The sequence below is a fragment of the Brachyistius frenatus genome, unplaced genomic scaffold, assembly GCF_029030835.1.
Source record: "Brachyistius frenatus isolate BFR_SWC_R1_liver_20210118 unplaced genomic scaffold, ASM2903083v1 Contig_118, whole genome shotgun sequence".
NCBI lineage: Eukaryota > Metazoa > Chordata > Actinopteri > Embiotocidae > Brachyistius > Brachyistius frenatus.
In genome coordinates, this window is record NW_027210717.1 from 397,794 (window position 1) to 422,164 (window position 24,371).

The 24,371-nt window shown below is 42.2% G+C and overlaps 1 protein-coding gene across 3 annotated transcripts in view; it reads left to right on the forward strand.

Annotated features, from left to right (window-relative positions):
• The window catches only part of zmym2 (zinc finger, MYM-type 2), a 33,191-nt gene extending 13,026 nt beyond the window's left edge, over nucleotides 1–20,165 (forward strand). For 2 of the 3 annotated variants that reach the window (XM_069713371.1, XM_069713370.1), the window contains exons 7-25: nucleotides 795–1,007; nucleotides 3,775–3,925; nucleotides 6,153–6,268; nucleotides 7,094–7,219; nucleotides 7,670–7,820; nucleotides 8,005–8,177; nucleotides 8,277–8,442; nucleotides 8,647–8,675; nucleotides 9,143–9,284; nucleotides 9,472–9,593; nucleotides 9,769–9,919; nucleotides 10,148–10,435; nucleotides 12,248–12,480; nucleotides 12,585–12,777; nucleotides 12,908–13,050; nucleotides 14,387–14,501; nucleotides 15,395–15,637; nucleotides 16,094–16,226; nucleotides 16,932–20,165. In XM_069713371.1, the coding sequence (XP_069569472.1) occupies nucleotides 795–1,007; nucleotides 3,775–3,925; nucleotides 6,153–6,268; nucleotides 7,094–7,219; nucleotides 7,670–7,820; nucleotides 8,005–8,177; nucleotides 8,277–8,442; nucleotides 8,647–8,675; nucleotides 9,143–9,284; nucleotides 9,472–9,593; nucleotides 9,769–9,919; nucleotides 10,148–10,435; nucleotides 12,248–12,480; nucleotides 12,585–12,777; nucleotides 12,908–13,050; nucleotides 14,387–14,501; nucleotides 15,395–15,637; nucleotides 16,094–16,226; nucleotides 16,932–17,148 (3,105 nt within the window). In that variant the 3' untranslated portion in view covers nucleotides 17,149–20,165. The remainder of the gene's footprint in view (nucleotides 1–794; nucleotides 1,008–3,774; nucleotides 3,926–6,152; nucleotides 6,269–7,093; nucleotides 7,220–7,669; nucleotides 7,821–8,004; nucleotides 8,178–8,276; nucleotides 8,443–8,646; nucleotides 8,676–9,142; nucleotides 9,285–9,471; nucleotides 9,594–9,768; nucleotides 9,920–10,147; nucleotides 10,436–12,247; nucleotides 12,481–12,584; nucleotides 12,778–12,907; nucleotides 13,051–14,386; nucleotides 14,502–15,394; nucleotides 15,638–16,093; nucleotides 16,227–16,931) is intronic. The other variant, XM_069713372.1, reaches the window with a different exon arrangement.
• Nucleotides 20,166–24,371: the final 4,206 nt, after the last annotated feature.

The window sequence follows — 24,371 nt, forward strand, 5'->3', positions numbered from 1 at the left end:
CGACCTTCAGCTCAGTCTTAATGGCCACCACATGCAACGACCATGAAGCGTTACTTCTTGGTTGTCTTGCTTTAATTTGGTTATGAAAACACAAAACATGGCCGTAGCTCCAAGAGCGCTCCAAGTATATAAAATACAGGAACTGACCGTCCAGTTACCCGTCAGTTTGGTTTGACTGTCTTTTCAAGGCTGTGGGATTGTCAGGAGCATCACTGTGTGCCACAGCTAACCAGTGCTACTGTCACCTAGCAACCACAACTGTCTGCATTAGCGACATCTTAAAAACCCTTTACATTATTAATGTGTCCTCCTTCATTTCATTTGCATATAAAAGCAGCAGCAGTGCCCCGTCACTCTACACACTTCGATGATTTACAGATGAACTCGGACAGAACAAACATTCATTCCTCTTGTTTCCTTTAGATTTATTTTACTTTAATCTACAGGTTGTTGTTTGTTTTTGCACAGGCTGTTGTCAGAGGTGTATGATATTTAAATGGGTAGTTGAACCTCCTTTATGTTTTAATATATGTATTCATGATCAAATTATATCTGTGTTAATTTTGTTTAGCACAACATAGACTTTTAAGGACTAGTAGGTCATAGAGTTGTTGATCAGCCTCCATTTTCACAGGCGGATTTCCTTTTTTTTAAAGTTTTTTCTGCAACGCTAGAAATCCACTTTAATGAGGTGAAATAAACTGAGATGCTTTACGACATGGAGGGATGTCATTTACAAATTAAATTAAGTTAATTGGTCTATCTGCCCCTTGTGCTTTTGTTTCTGTCTACAGATCCGGCACGAGGTCAGCTTCAAGACTGTGACCCATAAGATCTGCAGCGACGTCTGCTTCAACGTTTACCGCAGGGCCAACGGGCTCATCATGAACTGCTGCGAGCAATGTGGCGACTACCTGCCCAGCCGGGCGTCCGCCAACCACTTCCTGCTGGTCGACGGCCAACAAAAACGCTTCTGCTGCCAGAACTGCATCAGGGACTTCAAGCAGGTAACATGCCCGACAACCGCAGGCCACAGGTCTGTAAAACGTTCTCAGTTGGAGCCTGTGTGATTCTCCTATTCATAGTACAAATGTATTGTTTTAAAAGCAGCAACGGCTCTGCTTCGACGGCCAGAGCTTTCACTCATCAAAGTTTCTGTTCATTTAGCTGAGCTGACCCTTCCTCTCCCACACAGCCGGGAAAGTGTTTCCACTGCAGCTGAAATACAAATACAGTAGAGTGATTAAACTGATTACTTGGCTAAACTGCAAAATATTTTCATTTGAAGTAACAGAAGTGTGTACTTGTAGTTGAAAATAAATGTCCAATGAGACAGAAAATGGTCCTTGAATGAGCCAGTGCTCAGAAAGCAAAATGGCTGCTCAAATGTTGAAGACTTGTGTTCAGATACGAAGAAAGAATATTTCGTCCGAGATCTGCACGAGGCTTTAAACGAGAATCCAGACATTACAAAATAGGGATGTTTGGTTCAAGTGGTTTTTTTTGCCCCCATTGTGAGTCATTTAATATCACGTCTCTGCAGATACAGAGTCCCGAACCAGTACTCAAGGTCATGTATGTCAATCCGAGGCTTGACAATTGAACAGGTTTGTAATACATTCAGAAAAATGTCCTTAAAGTATATTTTTTTTAGGAAGTAAACAAACAAAAATATTTTATATCACAATTCTGTTTAGTGCAGCTGGTTTTATAAAATAAGGACGTAAAGAAACTGAAGATGTCTTTATATCCAGCTCTTATCAATTCCATTTAGTGCGTTGTTGTTGTGAGATGATACGCAAAATGACTCATAAATAAAAATACACAATTACATGTTTGAATGCTTGACTGTTTCTCTATGTGCAGCACTTTGGTCAACCTTCATTGTGTTTTAAATGTACTATACAAATAAATTTGACTTGACTTGACTTTGTTACAGTTATCAGAGTGAACTCTGTATTTTGTTGAATTTTTTTTATTCTTTTTTCAATAGTGTGGTATCAAAGTAGTAGTATTGAGCACAGCTCTGCTAATACCGCTTCACAAAATGCTGCATTGCAGATAATATATGCTGTCTTGCTGCTCTCAGTCAAATTCAGTCAACAGAAATATGGACGCAATATTTTTGTTTTTAGCTCACATTATTCATGAGTTGAAGTAAAAGATTTAAGTTTTATTTCTCGGAAAATTCTGTTCACAAATTTGTTAAAAATGCGCGTTAGGAAACATTTCACCTTTTGAAAAGATAATCCATCGACCGGATGATGATTGAGCGGTGCATTTCCACGCTGCACACGTTTTAGCCGCACATATCCACATGTCAGAGGACGCTCCTGCATCCTGCCACAAACTGCTCTGTTAATGACACCCCTGTGTCCGTTGACGTAAAACAAAGGAACTAAATTTATCTAAAAAAAGATGAAACCAATTCGTTAAAAAGTCCTTCATCAACTCGGGACATCCCTAATTAGAAACATTTGGACTTAATTGAAGTAGATGTTTTGTAGTTGTGGAGCTGTAAATTGTTTATACAAAACCATCTTATTTGTAGAAGCAGTACAGTTCTTTTACAGACTGAACGCATCACAGGAATTTAACATTTTTAGGATTTTTTTTATTACTTTTCTGCCTCGTAGTTTGGTAGAGTTTCAGAATTCAGCCAGCGTCACTGTTTGTACCTGCAGTTGCGCTGGACAGAGACTACGCTCACTCTCCTTACATCCCCCTGTAGCATCACTAATGTTTATTAGTTTCCAAGCAGTACAGATCAGTGGTTCGGCACGCCTCGGTGTCTCTTTTTAAACCTCTCAAGTTTTTTTTTACTGAAGATGCTGAAACTAAATTGTGTTGCTAAGCAATGTTTGCCCAAAATTAGAGTTTGAAATTGTTTCTGTTGCCCAGCAACACCAGCTTATCCAACATTCCTCTAGTAATTGAAGAAAACCACTTGGTCTGTCTCATTTCAGCGGTGTCTCTGCGACTGAGGCGATGTTGCTGGTGTTGGTCTGCTTCCCTGCGTCCACTCGGCATTTAAATGTATTTTATCTTCCATCAATCTGACCAGCTGTGTTGTCTACATTTCCATAAAAAGTACAAAATAGTCAACACTGGCAAAATATCAAATAATAACAGTCTGAATTTTGTTATGCCTCATCAATTTCTGAAGAAGTCAAATCAATTAATTAATTTCAGCTTTGCACACTGGAGGAAAATGACCTAATTTCTCATTATGGTTTTATTGCATTTCCTTGTTGTATTTAGTATGAAAATACTTTGTCTTACAGCAGATATGAAAAAGGTTTTTATTGAGTAATGCTATAATAGTTTTCCCAGGCTGACGCAGCTACTGCAGGTTAGGATAGTAATGAAGGACAGAGGGGATAATCTGAGTACTTTTGTTGCCGATCGGTGCGAAATAGACCATAAAACAAACACTTGACTGTTCGCTGCACTTCATGAAAGGTTTGTTCAGTTTACTCCACTGAATCTCACAAGTCCACTCTGTAAAAGTCAGAAACCACCCTGGATTCCCATCAAACCTCCTCCTCCACCGTGTGCTTATGTGTCTGTGATGGAAATAACGGTGTTAGATGGAATCATAAATGCTAACTCTCTAAGATAATTTAGAAAAGCTCAGGGTTCTGCTGTTGGAGCTCCTTGTGTCTTTTAAAATCAGTTGACACCAGAACATTTTGGGTTTTGTAACACTTTTGAAGTATTATCAGTGTATTGTGAAGTGGCTTGTTGTTCTGATGTCCTTCCTCTCTTCTTCAGGCCAACAGTAAACTTGCGAGCTGCCTGACTTGCAAAACGCTGATCAAGACAGGCGAGGTGCTCCACAGCCTCGGAGCGGGCGGCACCATGGGCTCCTACTGCTCTGTTAACTGTATGAACAAGGGCAAGCTGGCAACAACCTCCTTCGTCAGTGAGTAACAGGAATACATGAGCAAGATGGGGAACAAACTGTGAAACGGCACGTTTCCGAACCACAAACTGAACTGGCTTTTTTTTTTTTTTTTTTATTTTTTCCTTAAGGCCATCCAAAAAGTATCTTTTACTTTAAACCTGTTTTTAGACCAGAATAACACTTTGAGGAGAGTTCTGCTCAGTTACAGATGTGCCATTAAGCCGGATATATACTTGCTCTAAACTAGGGATCGACCGATTATTGGCCTAGCCAGTTATAAGAGCCGATATTTAGCATTTTTCCGATTATCTGTATTTTTTAATTTTTTTATAGAATCGCCGATATGAATGAATTCATTAAAAATGTGCTGCTTTGGCTCCGATGCAGCGTCCCTCAGTCTGGAGCCACCACTCTGTGGTGTTGAGCAATGTCGTGCCCACAACTTTATCTGATTGGTTACACCTCATGAGTAATAGCCAATCAACGCTGAGAACTTCTCTGCCACAGAAGAAGCTCACTTCGCTTCAGTGGCAGAGAAGTCATCAGCAGCTCAGAGGACCGTGTGTCAAAGGTCAGACAGTCGACACGGCAGAAGTCAAAAACACCACAGTCCTCGACGCTTAAGTTGCAAAAACACCACAATCACGTCATATTTTCTTGCTGTTTTTAAGAGTTTTAAGGACCCACGTTGTGTTTCATTAAAGTTCCTCTCACACCGTAGCGACTCTTTATCCAGTGTTTCTCCCACCACTGTCTGGGGAGAGCAGCCCGGCCAACGGGACCTCCTGCCCGGCCAGAACCAAACAACATATTATGTTATTTACCGAGTCTCTGTGCTCCCGCTTCATTTCAGCTCAATCTGAGAGTCGCTCTTGCATTTTTCTCTCACTGAAAGTCGCGCTAATTTCTGTGCTGCTTCTCTTCTGTTCGCTGTCTGTGTCTCATGAAGGGTTGTGCGACGCTCACACAGACACAGCAGCAGAACAGAGAGGTGACGCAGGTGAAGGTCACTGGAGTTGATAAAAACTACACTCGTAGACTTAAAATAAAAACCCAAAGTTAGCAATCTATGAACAAACCCCAAAACATTTTAAAATCATGTATCAAACATTCTGCTGGTGCTTCAATAAAGGATTTGTTATTACAATAAATAACCCACATTGCAATATACCTTCGTAATAAGATTACATAGCATTTCTTTATTTAAAGTCATTTGAATTAAGTTTTGTGTTAGAATTTGTGATTCCAAATTTTGACACAAAGATTTAAATTTTTTATTACAACTGTATATTGATTCCAAATATCGGTTTATCAGTCTGCTTGATTACCAATAATCGGTATCGGCCCTGAAAAAGCAATATCGGTCAATCCCTACTTTAAACTACGCATTTGCGTGCGCATGAAGGCTGCCTCGCGTATCCCTGTGTCTGTTTGGATCGTTGGTTCTGCGCGTCTTTAGAAATGAACGCACCACATAGGCAATATGCAATATACACATGACCTGTAGGGGCAGTATGGAGATGCAGAAGGATCATGGACTTGTAAACTAAACAGTCCGATGCGTCCGTGGCCAGCAGGTAATGCTGAAAATACTACTGATAGTGTGGATGGTGACCTAGTGGTCAGCAAAGTAGTGGTCTGCTCGATTGTTGCCATGTTTATTGTTTACATCAGGCAAATCAAGATGCTCTAATGGTGTCATTGTTTCTCTGGTGCGCCCCCTGGTGGAGTCCTCCAGTAACATGCAGAGTACAGAGGCAAGGATGTGATCAATAAAGCTCACAACGCAAACGGTTGTAAAAGCAACCGCATGGTTGAAAAGCAAGTATATCGCCGGCCTAAGACGTGGAAAGGAAATTAGCAACACAAGGTTGAGTTCTCCAGGCTGCAGATGGGCAGTGGCAGATATGATAATGAGCATTCAGCTCAGCAAAGGCTGGGCTGAATGCTGTTTGTGATTGGAATTAAATCTGTGAATCTCTATTAGTTTGGATGCTGGATGCTTATTAGCTGACAAACAAGCAGAGAAAAGCTGCTTTTTAACCTGTTTGGCCCCAGAAAAACAAGTAGACATCGAAGGCAGTATTGGAAGCTGGTAAAACTGTTGGACTCTTAAAAAGACAAAAGCATGTTTAAGAAGTGCATTTTTGTATGTTTTAATGTTTGTGTGTGTGTGTGTGTGTGTGTGTGTGTGTGTGTGTGTGTGTGTGTCTGTCTGTCTGTGTGTGTGTGTCTGTGTGCGCAGACACAGAGCCCACGTGTCACTTCTGTAAAAGGAATTCATTACCACAGTACCAGGCCACGCTGCCAGAGGGAAACATCCTCAACTTCTGCAGCTCTCAGTGTGTCACCAAGTTCCAGGTGAGGACTCGCAGCTCGTTTCAAACCAGGGGACACAAATCCGAGTGCTCTGGTTTGAGAGCCACAATACTTTCAGGGTGTATGAGGTGCGATCAGAAAGTTCAGAGACTCGCCTATAACATCAAAACACCTGATTTAAATCTGGCCACCATCCCCTTTAAAGGGGATGCACTGCTCCCAGGGCTTGTGCAGCCACGCTTGGACCGCTCCCTGGAAGTCCTGTTGGAACACTTCCTCATGAAAGGTATAGCTTCCCCCACAGTGACATGAACCGAGCTCATGTCACTGCTTCGGTCCGTTCTCCTGCAACAGGAACCATCTCTGAACTTTTGGATCGCACTGTATTGTTCAGAGATAAACGAGCACACCTTAACACCAACACCAATAATCAAACTCAACGCTCCAATATTTGTACAGATTATTATGGACATCAGATTTTATTACAGCTGACAGGAATAATCAAAGTTGCAGAAATGAAGCCCAGATTAACTGTTATCATTGAGCTGTTCTACACATCCAACAGCAGCTGAAACCACCACAGGTTCCCTCAGTGGAGTCTCTGACCTGATTAGCTTTTTTTAGCCCGATGTTGCATTAATTTACATATTAATGAGGAAACGGATTTTCTTGAAACTAGCATGACTTTTTCATGATTTATGATACAGAGTTCGTGTGATACTTGCAAAGACAAGTTTGTGGGCATGGCTGTATTTGCAAGTCGACGTGTTAATTAGCCTCATTAATTATCTCGGTAGAACAAACAGATGGTGCGTTTTGGTACTTTTAAGTCAAAAATATTTCCACCTTGTGTGTTTTTTTTGACAGAACGCGACTGTTCAAACGGCCACCAACGGACAGACTCCCCTCTCCACCACCAACAACACCGTCCAGCTGAAATGTAACTACTGTCGAGGAACGTTCAGCCTAAAGCCTGAAATCCTGGAGTGGGAGGTGCGGCCATCTTTTTATCTTCACACAGACACAACATGGACACAGTCCAATGTCTTTTTAAGCTAAACTGCTTCTCAAATGTAAATATTTGCTGGTTTTCTTAAACTTGGAGGAAAAAGTTTAGGTCTCACAAAACAAGAAATTTCAATGTGTCAACTTGGCTTCTTGCAAATTGGGTGCTATTTACTATTTTCTTACATTTAAAGACCAAAATGATGAACTGATAAAATAATGGTCAGATTAGGGAAAATAATGAAAGTGGTTGCAGCGCTCGCCTACCTTGATAGAGGACAGTTCTTTACCTCAGAGACAGTGTTTAGTCAAACTCTGTCTGCCAACTTCTTTCAGTCGCAGCTGCAACCTGAAGTTTTTTATTTCTGTTGTCATGCATGCACACAATGAATCTTAAGATACAGTGAGTGCAAGACATTTATCTAACTGTGCCCTCAGGATAAGGTCTACCAGTTCTGTAGTAAGACGTGTTGTGAGGACTACAAGAAGCTGCACTGCATCGTGACGTTTTGTGAGTACTGCCAAGAGGAGAAGACGCTGCACGAGATGGTCAAGTTCTCGGGGGTCAAGAGACCGTTCTGTAGCGAAGGTGCTAATCCTTTATTTTCCTCTCCTCTCTGGGACACTTGATAAAGCCGAGTAATTTCATTGACAGTTTCGAAGTAGAGATGGTGGCTGGTTTTATCTCGGTGTGCTTTTTTCTCATATATATGAGGTCTCATATCCTGTTTTGCAGCATATTTATCTTTTTTTCCCATTTATTTGTTTTCTAGGCTGTAAACTGCTATTCAAGCAGGATTTTATCAAGCGGTTGGGGCTGAAATGTGTGAGCTGTAACCACTGTAACCAGCTGTGTAAGAGAGGTGTGACACGGCAGCTCGGCGGCATGACTCGGGACTTCTGCAGCGAGACCTGTGCCAAGAAGTTCAACGACTGGTACTACAAGGTCCGCTCATACGCAATGAATTAAAACAAATGTACATCTGTATGTACGCAGAAATCAGTTCTTTGTAATGTTCGGAAATTGTCTCCTTGTGGCCACTAGGCGGCGAGGTGCGACTGCTGTAAGGTGCAGGGTAACCTGACGGAGTCGGTGATGTGGAGAGCAGAGATGAAGCATTTCTGTGACCAGGAGTGTCTGTTGAAGTTCTACTGTCAGCAGAACGAGCCCATCATGGTCACACAGAAAGGCCCCGAGAACTCCAGCATAGGTACAGACTCTGTGTGTGTGTGTGTGTGTGTGTGGGGGGGGGGGTTGATCTCAGGTCTACTAACATGTATGTCCTCGTTTCAGAAATTGCTTATAAAGGGTCAAGAATCAGAGTTAATGTTATCTGATTAAAACAAAAAAGCAATCACCGACTGTTTCCTTTTGTCACTCACTTAAAAGTTTGTTTTTCATTTCCCTCTTACAGGGTTGGAAGTGCAGGGGGCAAAACTGGGGGTGAGTAAGAATTTGCTATTTGTTTTGAAATTATAAAAACTTTAGTTGTTACTTTGTTGAAAGAAATTTTCATGAATTTACTGAAAAGATGTCATCAAATTTTATTTTTATTTTGTTTAAATCTAGTGTCACAATTTTTCTTTCTTTAAAAAAGAAAAAGTACCTCCCTACTGTCCTGTAAAAATGAATATTTTTTTTCTTCATAAATTTGTATTTAATTAATGATCATTTGGTAAGACAGGGTTCTCCAACCATTTTTCCTCAGATAGCTATGACTAACTTTTAGACATTGTAACATTTATTCACATAGATGAGCTCTACCAAACCAGCTGAATAAGCTTCTTCATGAGAACAATACAAAAATGTTACTTAAGTAGCTCGCGAGCTACTGGTTGGAGACCAGAGAGCTGCATTTCTGTTTGTATGTAAACGTGTACATTTTATGTCGCTTCTCTTCCATGTGTCAGCTGGTGAACCAGAGTACTGCAGCGTACACCGGTGGAGGTTTGATGAGAGATGTCAAGAACAAGGCGGTGCTCTGCAAGCCGCTCACACTGACCAAGGCTACGTACTGCAAACCTCACATGCAGAGCAAACTTTTACAGACAGGTAGAAGCAGCAGCTTATTTTGAAGAATGTAACCATCTGAATTATATTTTTTGTGCTCGTCAAACAGCCAAGAAAAATGGCTTGATGGAAATAATACAATACTGTTAAAATCTGTACTTCATGACTCATAAATAGGTGTACTGATTTGCATATTTAATGTTATAATTTTGTATATCTGTGTCCACAGATGTAGATGATGGCGTGAAGAGAGAGTATGTTCCTGTACCGATACCTGTGCCCGTTTTCATCCCCATGCCTATGAATATGTACTCCCAGTTTACTCCCACTCCAGTCTCTCTGCCTTTACCGGTAAGACAGGACTCATGAACACGTGTGTTATCCTTGTTAAAAGACAAACATACAGATTACATGAAAGTTATTAGAATGCAGAAAAAAAACCATCTCATTCAAATGAGTAAGGAGACATTTACCAACTAAAGTGGCGTGATTACCAACGAAAAACGTTGTCTTCTGCTCCGTCCAGGTTCCTGTGCCTGTGTTCCTGCCCACCACCCTGCAGGGGGCAGAGCAGATCATCCAGACCATCAATGAACTGAAAAGCAAGGTGCCCTCAGACCCGCTGGAGGCCGACCTGCTGTCCATGGCCGAGATGATCGCAGAGGATCAGAAGCCAGGTGCACTCATGAGAGGGCTGGATGTCTGCACTGACAGATCGGAGATGTGATGAATGCAGTAATGATAGAAATTCCTCAGAGCATCTTGATAGAGTCAGTACAGTGCACAAGGTTTTTGGAGCCAAAAGTAAAGTGGGGATGCTTTAAAAAACAAAAGAAAATAGTGTCATTTGAAGAAAAGCTGCAGCAAAAGATGACAATGAGGACCAACATGGCTGTTTGTTTCAGACGTGAAGCTGGTGAAGGTGGAGCGTGAGGGAGAGGAGTCCTCCAGCAGCAGCTCTGAGGAAGAGGAGCAGGAGGAGGAGAAGGAGGAGAAGGAGGAGGAGGAGGAGGAGAAGGAGAAGGAGAAAGAGAAAGAGGACGAGAAGGAGGAGGAGAAGGAGGAGGAGGAGGAGAAGAAGGAGGAGGAGGAGGAGAAGGAGGAGGAGAAGGAGAAGGAGGAGGAGAAGGAGAAGGAGGAGAAATACGAGCCATACGAGCCAGACCTGGACCTGGAGGCAGACTTCCCCCAAGGTAAAGCGCTACCTGACACTGAGCCAGAGGCAGAGTCAGGGAAACTCATGATGTAAAAGAGATGTAATATTATGTAATAATAGTTTTTGCAGTATCGACAGGCTCTGAAATTCAAGGCTTGGCTGTCAAAGAGTTTCTGACATGATAAAACACCATTCAGCCCTTCGTCTTTTTAATGTGTTTCTCTTTTTTTTTTTCAATTAAAACTATTGCAGTAAGTGTAATTTCACTTTTAACTGTGCTTTTCACTATTAACCGAGCACAACAGATGACATCATACCAAACATAACTGAACGCAAACATCAATCCTTACAATCATTTGTAATATTAGCCGGTCAAAGCTTGAGATGCCTGTTTTATTATATTCATTTGTCACTCCTATTGAGCCATATTTTTGCTGAAAAGAGGACTGAAACTTGAAGACATATTTCTTTGGTCCCACCCAAGTTTTATTGCCAAGAAATGCTCTTAAGTTTAAATCAGTCCTCTTGTGTCCAGCGTCCACGCTTTCTCTGTTCATCTTCGTTCTGTCCACGATTGTGTTTGGTGAAGCAGCTGTTAAATAACAGTATCTGACTGCACGGGGTTTTAATGGATCAGTACAGTAATAGAGATACAAAAATTCCTCCCTGTGATTATTTCTGGACCTCCTTTCATCGCCCCTGTCAGGGTAGAAGGTCGGCCGTACTGTCCAGAGGAGTGCGTCATTTTCATGCTTTCTTCTTTTTTCCCGTAGCCTGCTGAGCTTTGAACGCATCTTGATGTCATCATATAGTGTTAAAATGAAGGTTTGAATATGTCTGTAACCAGCGTTATTGAATCTTTTAATATATTTGTGGTCAATAGACTTGACTGATACCATAGGGCATTCCTTATTTTTATTTATGACTAAAGCTTCAGCTGTTGGACTTAAAGGCCTGTTTGAACCCATTTGTTTTACCTGCTGAAATTTACCAGAGATGATTGCTGCTTTTATAGGTCCAGACGAGTTTTTAAAGTTCAGCATCGTAGTCAGTCAGACAGTGAGCTTCCCTCTACACTGTCGACAAGCCAAGGAGTCTTGTGATTTACTTGGTAACCTCTGTCACTCGTTGGTTATTGTCGGCTTTTGTAGTAGCAGCATGCATGTAAAATAGAATCCAGTTTTCCACAATAAGGCTAGCGATTTAGACAAATCAGATATTTCTTGAAGGAAGTCCGGTTCTTGGCCATGTATACATCGAACAGGTTTATGATCTGCTTTCTGCTGGCGTGCATGTAACATCAGAAAGGAAAGTTAAAGTTTAAGTTAGTAATGCTGCCGAAGGTTGGGGGTCAGGGAGAAAACAGATGAGTACATGGATTTCCAGCAGCAGTCCATTTCATCATTTTGAGTGATCACCTCTGGAACCGGGTTTCTCTGGAAAACTTTGTCTCTTGCGCTTGTGAAAGTTTCTAATGTCTGACAGTACAACCGAGACTTTGGGCTCCAAAAGACTGAGACACTGAATATATGAATGAGAAAGCATTAAACTGAAGGCTGAGGCACATTATATCCACAGTATATACTCTCTACATTATATACACATTAATTTAGGTAAATATGTTTATAACTAAGCGACAGTTGGTGCCAAGTTGGTGTCCATGGATAGTATGCATGCGAGGCATTTAGGGGACATCTGTAAATTGTAGGTTACACTCTCCCTCTCTAAACTGCATGAGTTTCTGTATGCACATCGGTCACACGCTGCACCATCTTCCCAACCTGTGAGAAACACCGCACCATATAACAAAATCTGAAAATAACTCTGCAGATGTTGTTTTGTGTCTCAGCCTCAGACCCTGTCCCTGTCCTGGAGCGAATGGACGAGGACATGGGTTTCTCGCTACCTCCGGTCCTGACAGACGAAAAAGAGGAGTCGGAGGAGGCGGAGAAGCCGGAGGAGGCGGAGGAGGCGGAGAAGGCGGGGAAGGCGGAGGAGGCGGAGGAGGCGGAGAAGGCGGAGGAGGCGGAGAAGGCGGAGGAGCTGGAGGAGTCGCCATCTCGACCACAGCCCAGGATACTAGTAAGCACGAACATGTATAAATACATAGATATATTTAACAATTAGACACTTTGCACTGGCCAACTTCCCTTGAGTGTTTAGTAATGGGTGTGTTTGTGCTGCAGGGCAACAAGAGGCGGGCGGTAGAGGAGAGCTCAGATTTAGCCGTATCCTCTCCCTCCCGTTCAACAACTAAACCCTCAGGAAGACGATCGCTGCCTCTCAAAGCTCGCTACGGTATCAATGCCTGGAAACGCTGGGCACTGTCTCCTTCTGACCAATCAGACGACACCAAAGTAAAAGATGAGTCCAAACCAGGTAAGTTAAACCCGAACATTTATTCACTGCCGTGCGCCGTACTCCAGGTGCATTGCTTTGTCATATTAGAAAACATGAAGTGCATGTCTTCTAACAGCCGTCTGTGTGTGTGTGTTTCCGTCTCCTGCAGCCCGGCCTAAAAGTAACCTGCTGTCTCTGAGTTCAGAGGAGCTGAACCTGGCTCTGTCCCGGTTTGTCAGGGAGGTCTGCCGGCCCAGTGGGGAGCACTACTCTCCAGACAGCATCCTCTACCTCTGTCTGGGGATCCAGCAGGTTGGTACCAAGAACATCAAACTTCAGAAACACCAGCAAGTAGAGCAAGATCTACATCAGAATAGGAAACATTAAAGTGTGTCGAGCTTACACAGGATATACAGTCGGTTATTTTCTGGGTGATGTCACCAGTTTTTGCAGAACTGCTAATAACTTCCTGCGATTACACTGAAAGGAAATATGATCAGTGTATTTTTTTCATCATTAAAGCATTGAGTTCACAAGGTGTGAAATGGTAATTGGAGAAGGAACATACTTATAATGTATGTAATATAACGTTTATTTTTCCACTTTTATTCAAACTGGGAATAAGAAATAAATAAAAAATTACTCTATTGGTGTTGTTTTTCAATAATTATTCATAGTAAAATTCCCAGTGAATTTTTAGTGCAGTGATGTCAATGTGGACAATGAACTGTAAAATATCCTGCCTCCATCATATCTCCCTAATATCGGTATTGGCCCCAAACGTTCAGTATTGGTTTGTCACCTTCGTCTCGGTTACCACAATATAGATTTAAAATATCTTGATGGCAAAATAACAAAATATTAACATAATGAAAAAATTATATAATTTGTAATGAAATAAAACACTATACATGTGAACAGGATGTAAAGTTAAGAATCAAGAGTTACCCTTGTTAATTTTCCTATTTGTTCCATTGACATTGTAACTGTAGTCCTTTTGGAGGTAGGAACTAAATTTAGAGTGAGTGTTTCCAGTAGGACCGATACTACTTGTGCACAGTCTTTTCCCTCCGCCTCCTACATGTGAGCAGCAGCTGCAGCAGCATGGCTGCAGAAAGGAGCGCAGGATTGTCCCAAATCCACTGGAGTGTGATTTTTCTGACAGAAAAATGTAAGAATGACTTCATGTGTTTGTGAAAATTAACAAGTTTTTAAAGATTCAAAGAGTTTGTGTGAAGTTGCATCGAGTAAATGTGGCATAAATATCTGTAAAAGTCGGGGGTATTTTCTGGGCCTGCTGTTTGTTGCTGTCAACACCCTCTCTTTATAAACCCCCCCCAAATTGTGTTTACTTTCTTATTGAATTTTTACATTGAGAGTATAATTATGCCGATTTAAAGTGTTTATGTGGAGGATGGGACTCTTAATGTTCAGATCTTTGAGCAGCAGTAACTTCTTTGTCCCCCAAAGGTCCAAATGTTCAGATTAGTGTGTCCATTGATTATAACTTTTTGCTGTTCACATCCTGAAAACCAGTGATGATCACTTGAATATGAGGACACTCGAGTTCTGAACTCGACAAACAACCCCAGACTGAAGTTTGCTCAACTTATTTATTTTTTTAATACAAGTTTTTATTTGTTTGAAGCACCTCCACGCAAAAGGCCGGAAGGATGACCTGTTCAGCGACCCGTGCTACCAGCAGTTCGGAGAGGAGCTGAACAAAGTCCTGAAAGATTGGCAGCCCAGCGTGCTTCCTGATGGTGAGTGCAGACACGCGTGGTGGGATATGACCCACTGACCGGCACTACATGACTTGTCTTTTCAGTTGACTACAAATTATACCTCGTGGATAAGTGATACCACATGTTAGACCGAGTAATGTCTCAACAACAGCAATGCACACAAAGATGTGAACGTGGAGCCAGTGTGAAAAGGGAAATTAATAAAAGATATGGAACTGGTAACTGGAAGAAGTGTCTCCATGGCAGGAAGCAGGAGTGTGTTTGAATGTGTGCTGTCAGCACCACCTGGTGGTCCGGTGCTGTTCAGCAACCGGCTGGTGGCTCGGCGATGCAGACAAAGTCTAATAACACAACACGTGCTTTTGATCAAATACCTTTATATCGGATACTGCAGCAATATTATAGGGAGGACTGTTGTTGCTTTAACAAAATATTTCCATGACAAGATATTTTGAAAGATAGTCAGCTGTAATGTGGAGATAACGACTACGTGGTTGAAGGTAAATTAAAAGAACAGCTTTGCTGTAATTCAGCCTTTAAACTAGAAGACACAACACTCATACCATATAACGATATTACTATATCAAAAATCTAAGACAATATGAAGTCTCATGTCACAGTATGATATGATATCAATAAACATGTGTTGTTGAGCTGTGTCCAATGATTATAACTCTTCTGCTGTTCACATCCTGACCCGCTGTGATTGCACTGTAATGTCGTATGAGGACACTGATTCAACACCAACTCAACATCGATGTTGGAAATCACATTTTAGATGTAAATGGTATGAAATGAACCACATTGAATTCTTCTACCTTCCTCTTAATCTGCATGGTGACCACAGAGCTTCAGGCGATGGTCTGTTTAATCCGTAGAGTGGATTTGAGCGTGTTTGCTGCCCTCTGCAGGCTCGCTGTGGGGTCGCGTGGAGGAGCAGAGCCTGTGGAGCAGCCAGCACCTCGGGGAGCAGAGTCCCGCCGCGCTGCTGCGCTCTCTGGTTTACCTGAACACCAAATACTTCGGCCTGCGCACCGTGGAGCAGCACCTCCGCCTCTCCTTCGCCAACGTCTACGGCCCCGACACCGTCCATCCTGTTACCAAGGAGACCACCGTCTGCATCCGCGTGCCTTCCATCTCTCAGGATCACCATGGTGAGGCTGGAAACACATATGTCCCAGATTATCACCCAACTCTGATGAAGGCGTTTCCAACCTGTACAAACCTGCAGTCACAAGGTGTAAAGTTTCACATAAAATATTTGAACATATCGCTTTATACATAATTATACACTGGATGTGATGTGTAGCAGTTTTAGCATTTTTGTTCATAACCACCAAGAATAAAGATTCACCCAGTGTGGATGTGAAATATTACAAACACCCTCAAACCTGAAATCCTGCACTTTAATCTCAGTCAGTGTTTGACTTCAAATTTAATAAGTAAAAGTTGAGATCCAAACAAAAAAACGTATTAATGTCTCAGAACTTTTGTTTGAATCAGCACTTTAGTCCAGTTATATCATCAGAGTTAAATTGAATGTTGTGTGCTGTTGTTTCAGACAAACACGCTCTGAAAGTCTTTTCTTTTTTTTTCTTTTGGACCGTCAGTGCAAACAGAGTCGAGGAAGAGGAAGCGTAAGTTAGAGGACGTCGATCAGGACGGCGACTCGGGAGGATCGACTGTTTGCTGCCCGGTAAAGAAGCACGAGTGTCACCTCTACGAGCTCTACAGGTCCAAGTGGTGGGTTCAGGAGCTTTTCTGGTGCAACTGACACTATTGAAATACATTTGATCCAACCTACCATCCTTATTACTGCAATGCTACTTTCAATAATATAAGTTATGGTGTTATTCAGAGGAGCTTTATGAAAAAACAACGACGCTCACACATACGATGATTCACATCATTAATCTCATCATCAAGGCATTAAAGCTATTTTGCGATCAATTCATCCATTTATTATTGTGAGACATCTTCAGACTCTGACTGCCACTCAAATGTTTTCAGAGCCTAAGATGATCTTTCCAAAGATATTCAGTTTACATTAATAGAAATAATTTCATGTTTTACCATTTTTGCTTGATGAATATTTATTTTTGTCACTCAAATAATGGGTCAATTAACTAATTGTTTCACACTGATTAAAACCAGACATGAATTGATGCTTTATTAATCAATAACTCCGTTAACCAGTCCGGTGTCTGTATTTCTCAGAAGTCCTGTGATTAGAACTCTTTGCTGTTCACATCCTGAACCACCGTGTTGACTGTTCAAAGATGAGGACTTAACATGAACTATTTAGAAGCTTCTTGTAATTCAAGAGACCGACAGACTGACATTCTCTCCTCCTCCCCTTCACCTTCTTTGTTCCTGCTGTTGACTCCTTTCTTCTTCTCTTCTCCCACCGTTGTTTCCTCCCCCTCTCATGTCGCTCCGCTCCTCCAGCCCGCCGTCGTTGCGGGAGCGCCTCGACGTCTTCTACGTTCAGCCGGATCCGGCCCGCGGCCCCGACGACCCGCTGTGGTTCAGCTCCACGCCGCTGGAGCGACAGATCCTGGAGAGACTCCTCACCAGAGTCCTCCTGGTCAGGGACGTTTACACGGACAAACAGCACCTGGAGGAAGACGAAGAGGACGAGGGGGAAGCGGTTGGGGGGGAGTAGCGGTGGACTTGTGCTGGCAGAGACTGAACAGTCAGGAGGAGGATACGTAGGGTGTCTAGTCGTAGGTGTCCTCTTCGTCTTTACTGTCTTCACTGACTCACGGTTTCCTCCTGGAGAGGGACGTCCACTACAGAGAAAGTAGAGGATGATGAACGTGGTGAAGAACTGCCCAAAAAGGAAGCTGGTAGACAGACACTTTGATTTCATAAAGCAGAGGAGGAGAAGGAGGAGGAGGCAGAGGTGGAAAGGATGAAGGGGAGGCTGTGAGGAGCGAGAGATGAAGAAGGTGGAGCTGTCGTTTAGAGTCCGAAAACAAGATCGGGTAGAAACAAAATGTTTTGATGGTTATCGTGATATTTGGAAATCATGTTTTAACAAAAGTATCCGCAGCCGCTAGGAGACAGCAAGCTACTAAGATGCATTGTTAGCTTCTCTGTCGCTCTGACGATGGACAAGATGGAGTGTTTGAGGTCAAGAGAGTAACTTCATTTTTTTTTTTAACGGAGTCAAAAGGCAAAGGAGGAGACAAAGAAAAAAGAAGCACCAACCGGGGAAGGAGGAGAGTCCTGCAGAGCTCAGAGCTGATTCTGAGCTGCCGGTAGGTCGTAGGTTGAATTTCCATCTGTGCCGATAGTTTGATTAGATCATAATGCAGAGCAGGATCATCCTGAACCACGTACGTCAGAGCACTTTGGTCAAATGCTACTTCACTTTGGAGATTTGAAGATTTTAACTAAGTGAAGGTTTAATATTTGTGTTCATCAGATATTTGTTTCAGTGAATTTAAGACCTGCAGATGAAAAAGTCGTCTGGTGTTTAAACTGAAGTCGGACAACATTTTGCCTCCTGAAATTAACTTTAAAAAGCAGAAAGCCAGCAGGACAGGAAACGACACAAGTGAGGTTGTAAACACAAACCTCAACAAAGAAGTCTTAATTGACTGTAACTGACATTCACGGCTCCTGCAGCCGAACAGCACTTCTTTGATGCTGTTTGTACACCGTGCGTCAGGCCCGCCGCCTCTCTGAGGTTAACTGGCAAAGTTCAACCAATACTCGATGTTACGTGAGAGAGGTGGGTCTATTTGCAACGAGCGCACATATCTAAACCCTGGTTTCCTGTTTTGGTGCGACCTCCAACAAGCTGCGGTGGATTCACAGGTCAAAGGTCAATCAGCCAAAAGAAACGAGTTATTTTAGCATGTTTTCAGTAGCAAATTTAGTCCATCGTCGTACTACCAGATGACAAGCTGGAAGTTGAATTGGCTTTAAATGTGCTTTGATTGTCGGTGTGTTTAACAGTTAGCTTGCTGCAGCGGGTAAATGGAAAAGGTGCATTTGAAGATGGAATTTCTGACTTTCCAACATGTGTTGGAAGGCAGCATGAGATCAGGAGCCTCTTCCTCCTCGTCAGGTCGACCTGTTGCATCGCACCTCTCCGTCAGCTGGGCTGCTTTCATTCCCTCCCATCATCCCCCTCGCTGCTCTTCCTCTGTCAGTACTGCTCTCAGGCAAAACCCCTGCACCACGAGGACGGGAGAGGACCGGCTGTGACGGACAGCTCCGACTCGCTGCGGTGCAGACAGGCTACCTACCGACATGCTGCGTTTCTTTACGGGACTTTTAGGGGAACCTCCGTTCATGCGATGTAGCATTACATGCGTACTAAGCCCAGATTGGGTCGCTTCGAAATGTAAATATCTCTGGAACAAGGCGGTTGTTGGAGATGGAGTCGACACAGAGACACTGTGTAGTAGAAAACCGTCAGCTTGAAAACCTGCCTCCTGAGACGCCTTTTTCAAAACCAACCCCATTATTTATTTCTCTTTTTATTAGTTTGACTGCATCTTCTTTACGTTTGGATGAGACTGTCACGGATGCCGTTTCCTTCTCACCCGTCTCAGCCATTGACAACCTGCTGCAGGCCTGCGCTCTCTCTCACCTCTCACTCGTCCATTAAAGGATCCAGTTAAACATGAAGGACGTGGATTACTCAAAGCTAAATGTAGTTTTGAGTTGTGCGGTTTTTTTTGTTTTTTTTTACCAGGTTTGTACCGTTTCCTTTCAACTTGATTCGATTTAACAACGGAGCACTTGTTAATGAGTGTCCTGTTCTTCTCTGGAGCCGTTATAGAGCTTTTATTGTGAAAGGTAATTGGTCAAACTTGTTTTTTTTCCTTTTTCATGAGCTAAACCTGCATTTTCTTTCCGAGTTACACTATCCACTGTTATTTTTCATACTTTTTTATTTTGTTCAAAGCCTCACTTTGTTTTGTTTTTTTATTTGAATTTCCTGTCTGATTGTTGAAGTGTCATCGATCCACCGAGGATCATTTGAGGGGTTGTTTTCTACTTCCTCCTCTCGTTAGAATACTATGAGATGTAAAGCGGGCAAAATATTAAACCTTACAAATGTGTGTTTCTACAACCAGTCCTCAAAATATAAGCACCCCACCCCCTCCCCCACAGTGACCACAACAGACATCTCAAAATGTCCCACTGATTTCCAACGTGTCCTCTGCTCAATCCACCTGACTGAAGTGGATCGAACTGGTAAACAAGGTCAGGGAGTACACTTAAGAGTTTTATTTTATCTACAGAGCAGGTGTTCCTGTTATTTTGTACACCTGATTGCATTTATTGGTCTGAGACTGCAGCGCAGCATGTCAGGAACAGCGACAGAGGATTCAGATGGAGAACATTGGTCAGGATTTCTGTCAGCCATCCCAAAATCCAAACCTTTACCCTCACCTTTGGGAGTTAAAACAGACTCTGGATCAGAGGACCCGTTTTAATCCGGCAGATGTTTTTTTTCCTGCTGGACTCGAAAGGCAGCAACCAAACCTGCCTCAGGTTTGGACCTACAGTGGACGCTGTGGCCGGCTTTAATGCCTAATGTGAATGTGCCTAACTGTATATACTGAAAGTGAGTGATTGTGACTTGAGTCTGATGCTGGTGTGTGGGCTGATCTCCTGATGCGGTCATGTTAAATAAATGATTTCATTTTTTTAAACGGACTCCTTCAAGATGCTGTTTTGATTTGCCCTAAAACTCTTTAACATGAACATTGCATTATAATAATTGTATATATACATGTATTACCTGCTCCTATCGAGGTATTAACCTGACAAATTGTCCTGCGCTTTTAAACTTGTGCTACTAACCCAACATACTACAACAGTTCTGCTCTTCCCAAAGCATCAGTAGAGAGTTCAGCAGTAGTTTTCTGGTGGCACTTCTGTGAAAGAATTTTTATCCACCTTCCATCGTTTTGGATTGACAGCAGAAATCCACGAATCAAAACCGAAGAGAAACGTTCAGCGATTTTGGTGAAACTGACCCTTTAAAGAAAGTTTCCTCCAAACGGCTGCAGGACAGACGGAGCAAAAGGGAAGAGAAAAAAAAACAAGGCAACACTTGTTTGTACCACAAGTATGTGGAAACCTGAACGTTACACACAGACGTGATTATCCTGAACCTAATACCAGGAGTACCGCGTGTAACCGTTTGTAGAAACTGACCTCAATTACCTCACAACTGCAGGATGATCAATATTTAAAATACAGGAGAAATTAATTTATTGACGTGTTCAGTTTGAAAAGCTTGCAGATCACTTAAAGTTTTCAGTTCATCTGTGCGAATCACTCCGAAAGCTTTAACTTGAGCTTCTTGAAGTGGCTCCTGGTGGACTTTAAGTTCGGCTTTGGATTGTCGTCCTGTTGTAGAAACTGGCCTCTTTTCTGACTGAATATATTTATAACTAGAATCTGCTGATATTTAGTGGAAGTATTTCTTCCCTCTAAGTGAAATACCTCCACCTTCATGTGCTCTTTCAATCAACAACTCCTCCTTGTTGTCTCTGAATGCACCTTTGGTACTTTTGGCCAAAGAGCTTAATTTTCACTTCATCTGTCCACAGCTTTTGCTACCAAAACAACCAACTTATCCAGATGTTGCTTTTCAGACTTAGTACTTTGCAGTTTCATCTGAATGTTTCCCTGGTGACGTTTAGTGGATATTTCAAGCTTTGATATCTCTCTAGGTACATGTAAAGCTCAGAGCATCAGTCGGTTAATTAGAGGAGCTTATAGTTGTTTAATGTTAAGGTGCGAAAAATTAAGTTTATCAAGCTCTGTGAATGTCATCAGCTGACCGCTCTTAAGGAAATGTCTTGACCTGCCTCACACGTCCTAATGAGTCCATGAAGGCACCAGGAGTTCATGTAGTTTCCAATAATGTTTTCACACGACACAATGGCGCTTAAAGAGTTTTTGAACTCTTTCGAGTTTTCTAAATTTCTGCATAAGTACGACCTAAACTGTTAGATTTGCACTCAAGTCTTACAAATAGAAAGAGAAAACCAAATCGGACAAACGGGACCACAATATTATTCTTGGCTATTTATTTGTTTATTGTGGGCCAAAAGAATCTTTGCTTTTACTATCTGCTGTGATCCTGTTGTGCAGCAATAACTGCAACAAAACGTCTCCCGATAACTCAATCAGTCCTGATATAACAGCTTCAACTGTGGGACGGAGCTGGTTTCATCACATGAACTGCTCTCTTCAGGTCCCTCCAAGTCATTAACTTTATTCTTCTTTATCCATCTTCAGGTAACACAACTGTGTGCGTTGGGTCGCTCTTTTACTCCACGACTCACTCTCTCTTGAGATTCAGTTCACAGACGGATATCTGGACGTTTTTCTTCCGGATTTGTTGGTATATTTCAGAATTCATTGCTCCATCAATGATGTCAAGCTGTCTTGACAGAGGTGCAGCAAACCAGGTCCAAACGATGATACAACCACCGCCATGCTTCACGTTTGGGTTAAGGTTCTTTTGCTGGGATGCAGTGTTTTCCTTTCTCCAAACATAACATTTCTCACTTCAACCAAGAACTTCTATTTTGGACTCATCTATCCACAAAGTATTTTTCCAACAGCTTTCTGGCTTGTCCTCATGAAGTTTGGCGAATTGGAGAGGTTTTTTTTTTGGAGAGAATTGACTCTTTCCTTATAAACCCCACATGCATATCATTATTGCTGATTGTTCTCTTGATGGTGGACTTGTGAACATTAACATTGCGACTTCGTGATTCTAGATTAGATCCTTTGTGACCTTGTGGGCTATTCCAGGCCTTGTTCATGGAGGCTGGTCGACCACTCCTGGGAGGGTGACTGTGGTCTTAAATTTCCTCCATTTGTGCACAATCTGTCTGACTGTAGATTGGAGTCCAAATTCTTTAGAGGCAGTTTTGTAACCTTTTCACAGCTGATAAGCAAAAACACCTGTCTCTAATTTTACTTTTAAATCAACTGATAATCCTGGAGGCACAGATACTTTTGCCCTGCACACAGACATATGTAATACTGGATCATTTTCCTCAATATATATTTCTTTATCTACTTTAAGGACTTAAGTAAAAGTCAAAATGTTTCGGTCATTTTTTTTGTAGAAATATCTAAAAGGTTCATGATTCATCCTTCACAATATTTATTTCCTATTATGCAAAAACACAAAATTTCAAAGAAAGGCCTATTTTAAATGTCTGTTTGCTGCAGTGATTCAACTTTCAACAAAATATGTAATTGGCCTAAGGTGCTTAAACTTCTGCATACAACTAACATGTAAGGCATTACATGTGTCACTGACAGACCCACATCTGTAAAAAAGCCATTAAAAATAAAACTACATGTGGTTTGTGCTCAGCAGGCAGGCAGTACAACATGAGGGCCTCTTCACTCTGTTCTGACCTTCTTTGCTATCATGTCCCATTTTTACAAGGTGCCGGGCGGACATGACACTGAGGCATCGAGCGTTATCTGGAAGATGACGGACAGCAGGGCAAGAGGAGGCGTGGCCTGTCAACGCCTGCGGTCCATGCAGCAGCTAGGGAGGCCGGGCTCAGGGTCACGAGGCACAAACCTCCCCATCGTTTTGGAGGCCCGGCTTTCTCTGTGCTGTTTTTCAAGGTATGCGGCAGGTCGGTGTTTCAAGCATCTTGAATAACTTGCCTCAGTTCTTCTATGGCTTTAATCTCAGTGTCTTCTGTCTCTTCATGTAATCCCACACTGACTCCATGTTGTTGAGATCAGGTCTCTGTGGGGGCCAGATCGTCCTCTGAAGGATTCCTTGTTCTTCCTCTTGCTGTTGATGGTTTTTAATGTGTGTCACTGATGGTATGGCATGATGAATGAGAATCTGAACATCCAAAGTTCACAAATACGTATTTATTTTACTATGTTGCCTTGAAATGCTGCAGAGTAGTGGTTCTCTCCTTAAATTACAGAACTTTAAAGTAGTCTTAAACATCTTCACAGCATCCGAAACATTGAAATAGTTCTACGTTTATTTGTAATTCAGCACAGATAATCTAAATAGGGGTTGGAGATACCACAAAGTTTGGTTTTGTTTAAATCCTATTGTATATAAAAATAGACTTATTTCGCAGGTCTGAAAAGTAAAGCCAATGTGGAAATATCTAAAAGTACAACACCACACGGGCTCCAAAAAACCCTCAAAGAGCGTCAACTTCTCTCATGAATTACAAAGTCATAATAGTTTCATTCACTAAATTCCCTCCTCCTGATCAGTGTTCTGGTGGTCCTTCTGAAAATAATTGCATCATTAATTCGATATTGGGCGTCAAAGAGAGGTCGAACTCTGGTTTTATTGGCATGCCTGGCAGGTGTCCCAGTGGGTGGGGGGGTAATCGTGTCCTCTGGTTCTCAGTCAGATCCACTCTTCGCTCCTCTCCAGCTCGTCCCAATATGGTCACTTCTGACTCCAATAAACCTAGATCGCGACGGCCAAAATGGAAGACTTCAGACATTAAAACAGCAGGCCCCAAACCAATAGGTGACATCACGGTTGGTTGCTGCTTGGTTCCAATCCCAAAACTGGGATCATCAATTTCAATACTAACATCTACACTTTTTTTTTGTTAAAACACATCACATAAGGGAGTGAAGCTAGGATTTATAGGATAAGTGCATTATTCATTGGCTACATTTGAAAAACGTTGCCAAACTTGGCTATTACTGAATTTAGAAAACACGTGGTGACTTGAGTTTAAAAAGAAATCCTTCACAGACATGAGTAAAGACTGCATTTGTTGGGGACTATTTTCAGCAGCAGTGAGTATTTCTGTCTGCAGGAGGGTGAATGTGAGATTTGATCCGAAATAAACTCCCGTGTGTGATTCAGGAACATGTAACCTAATG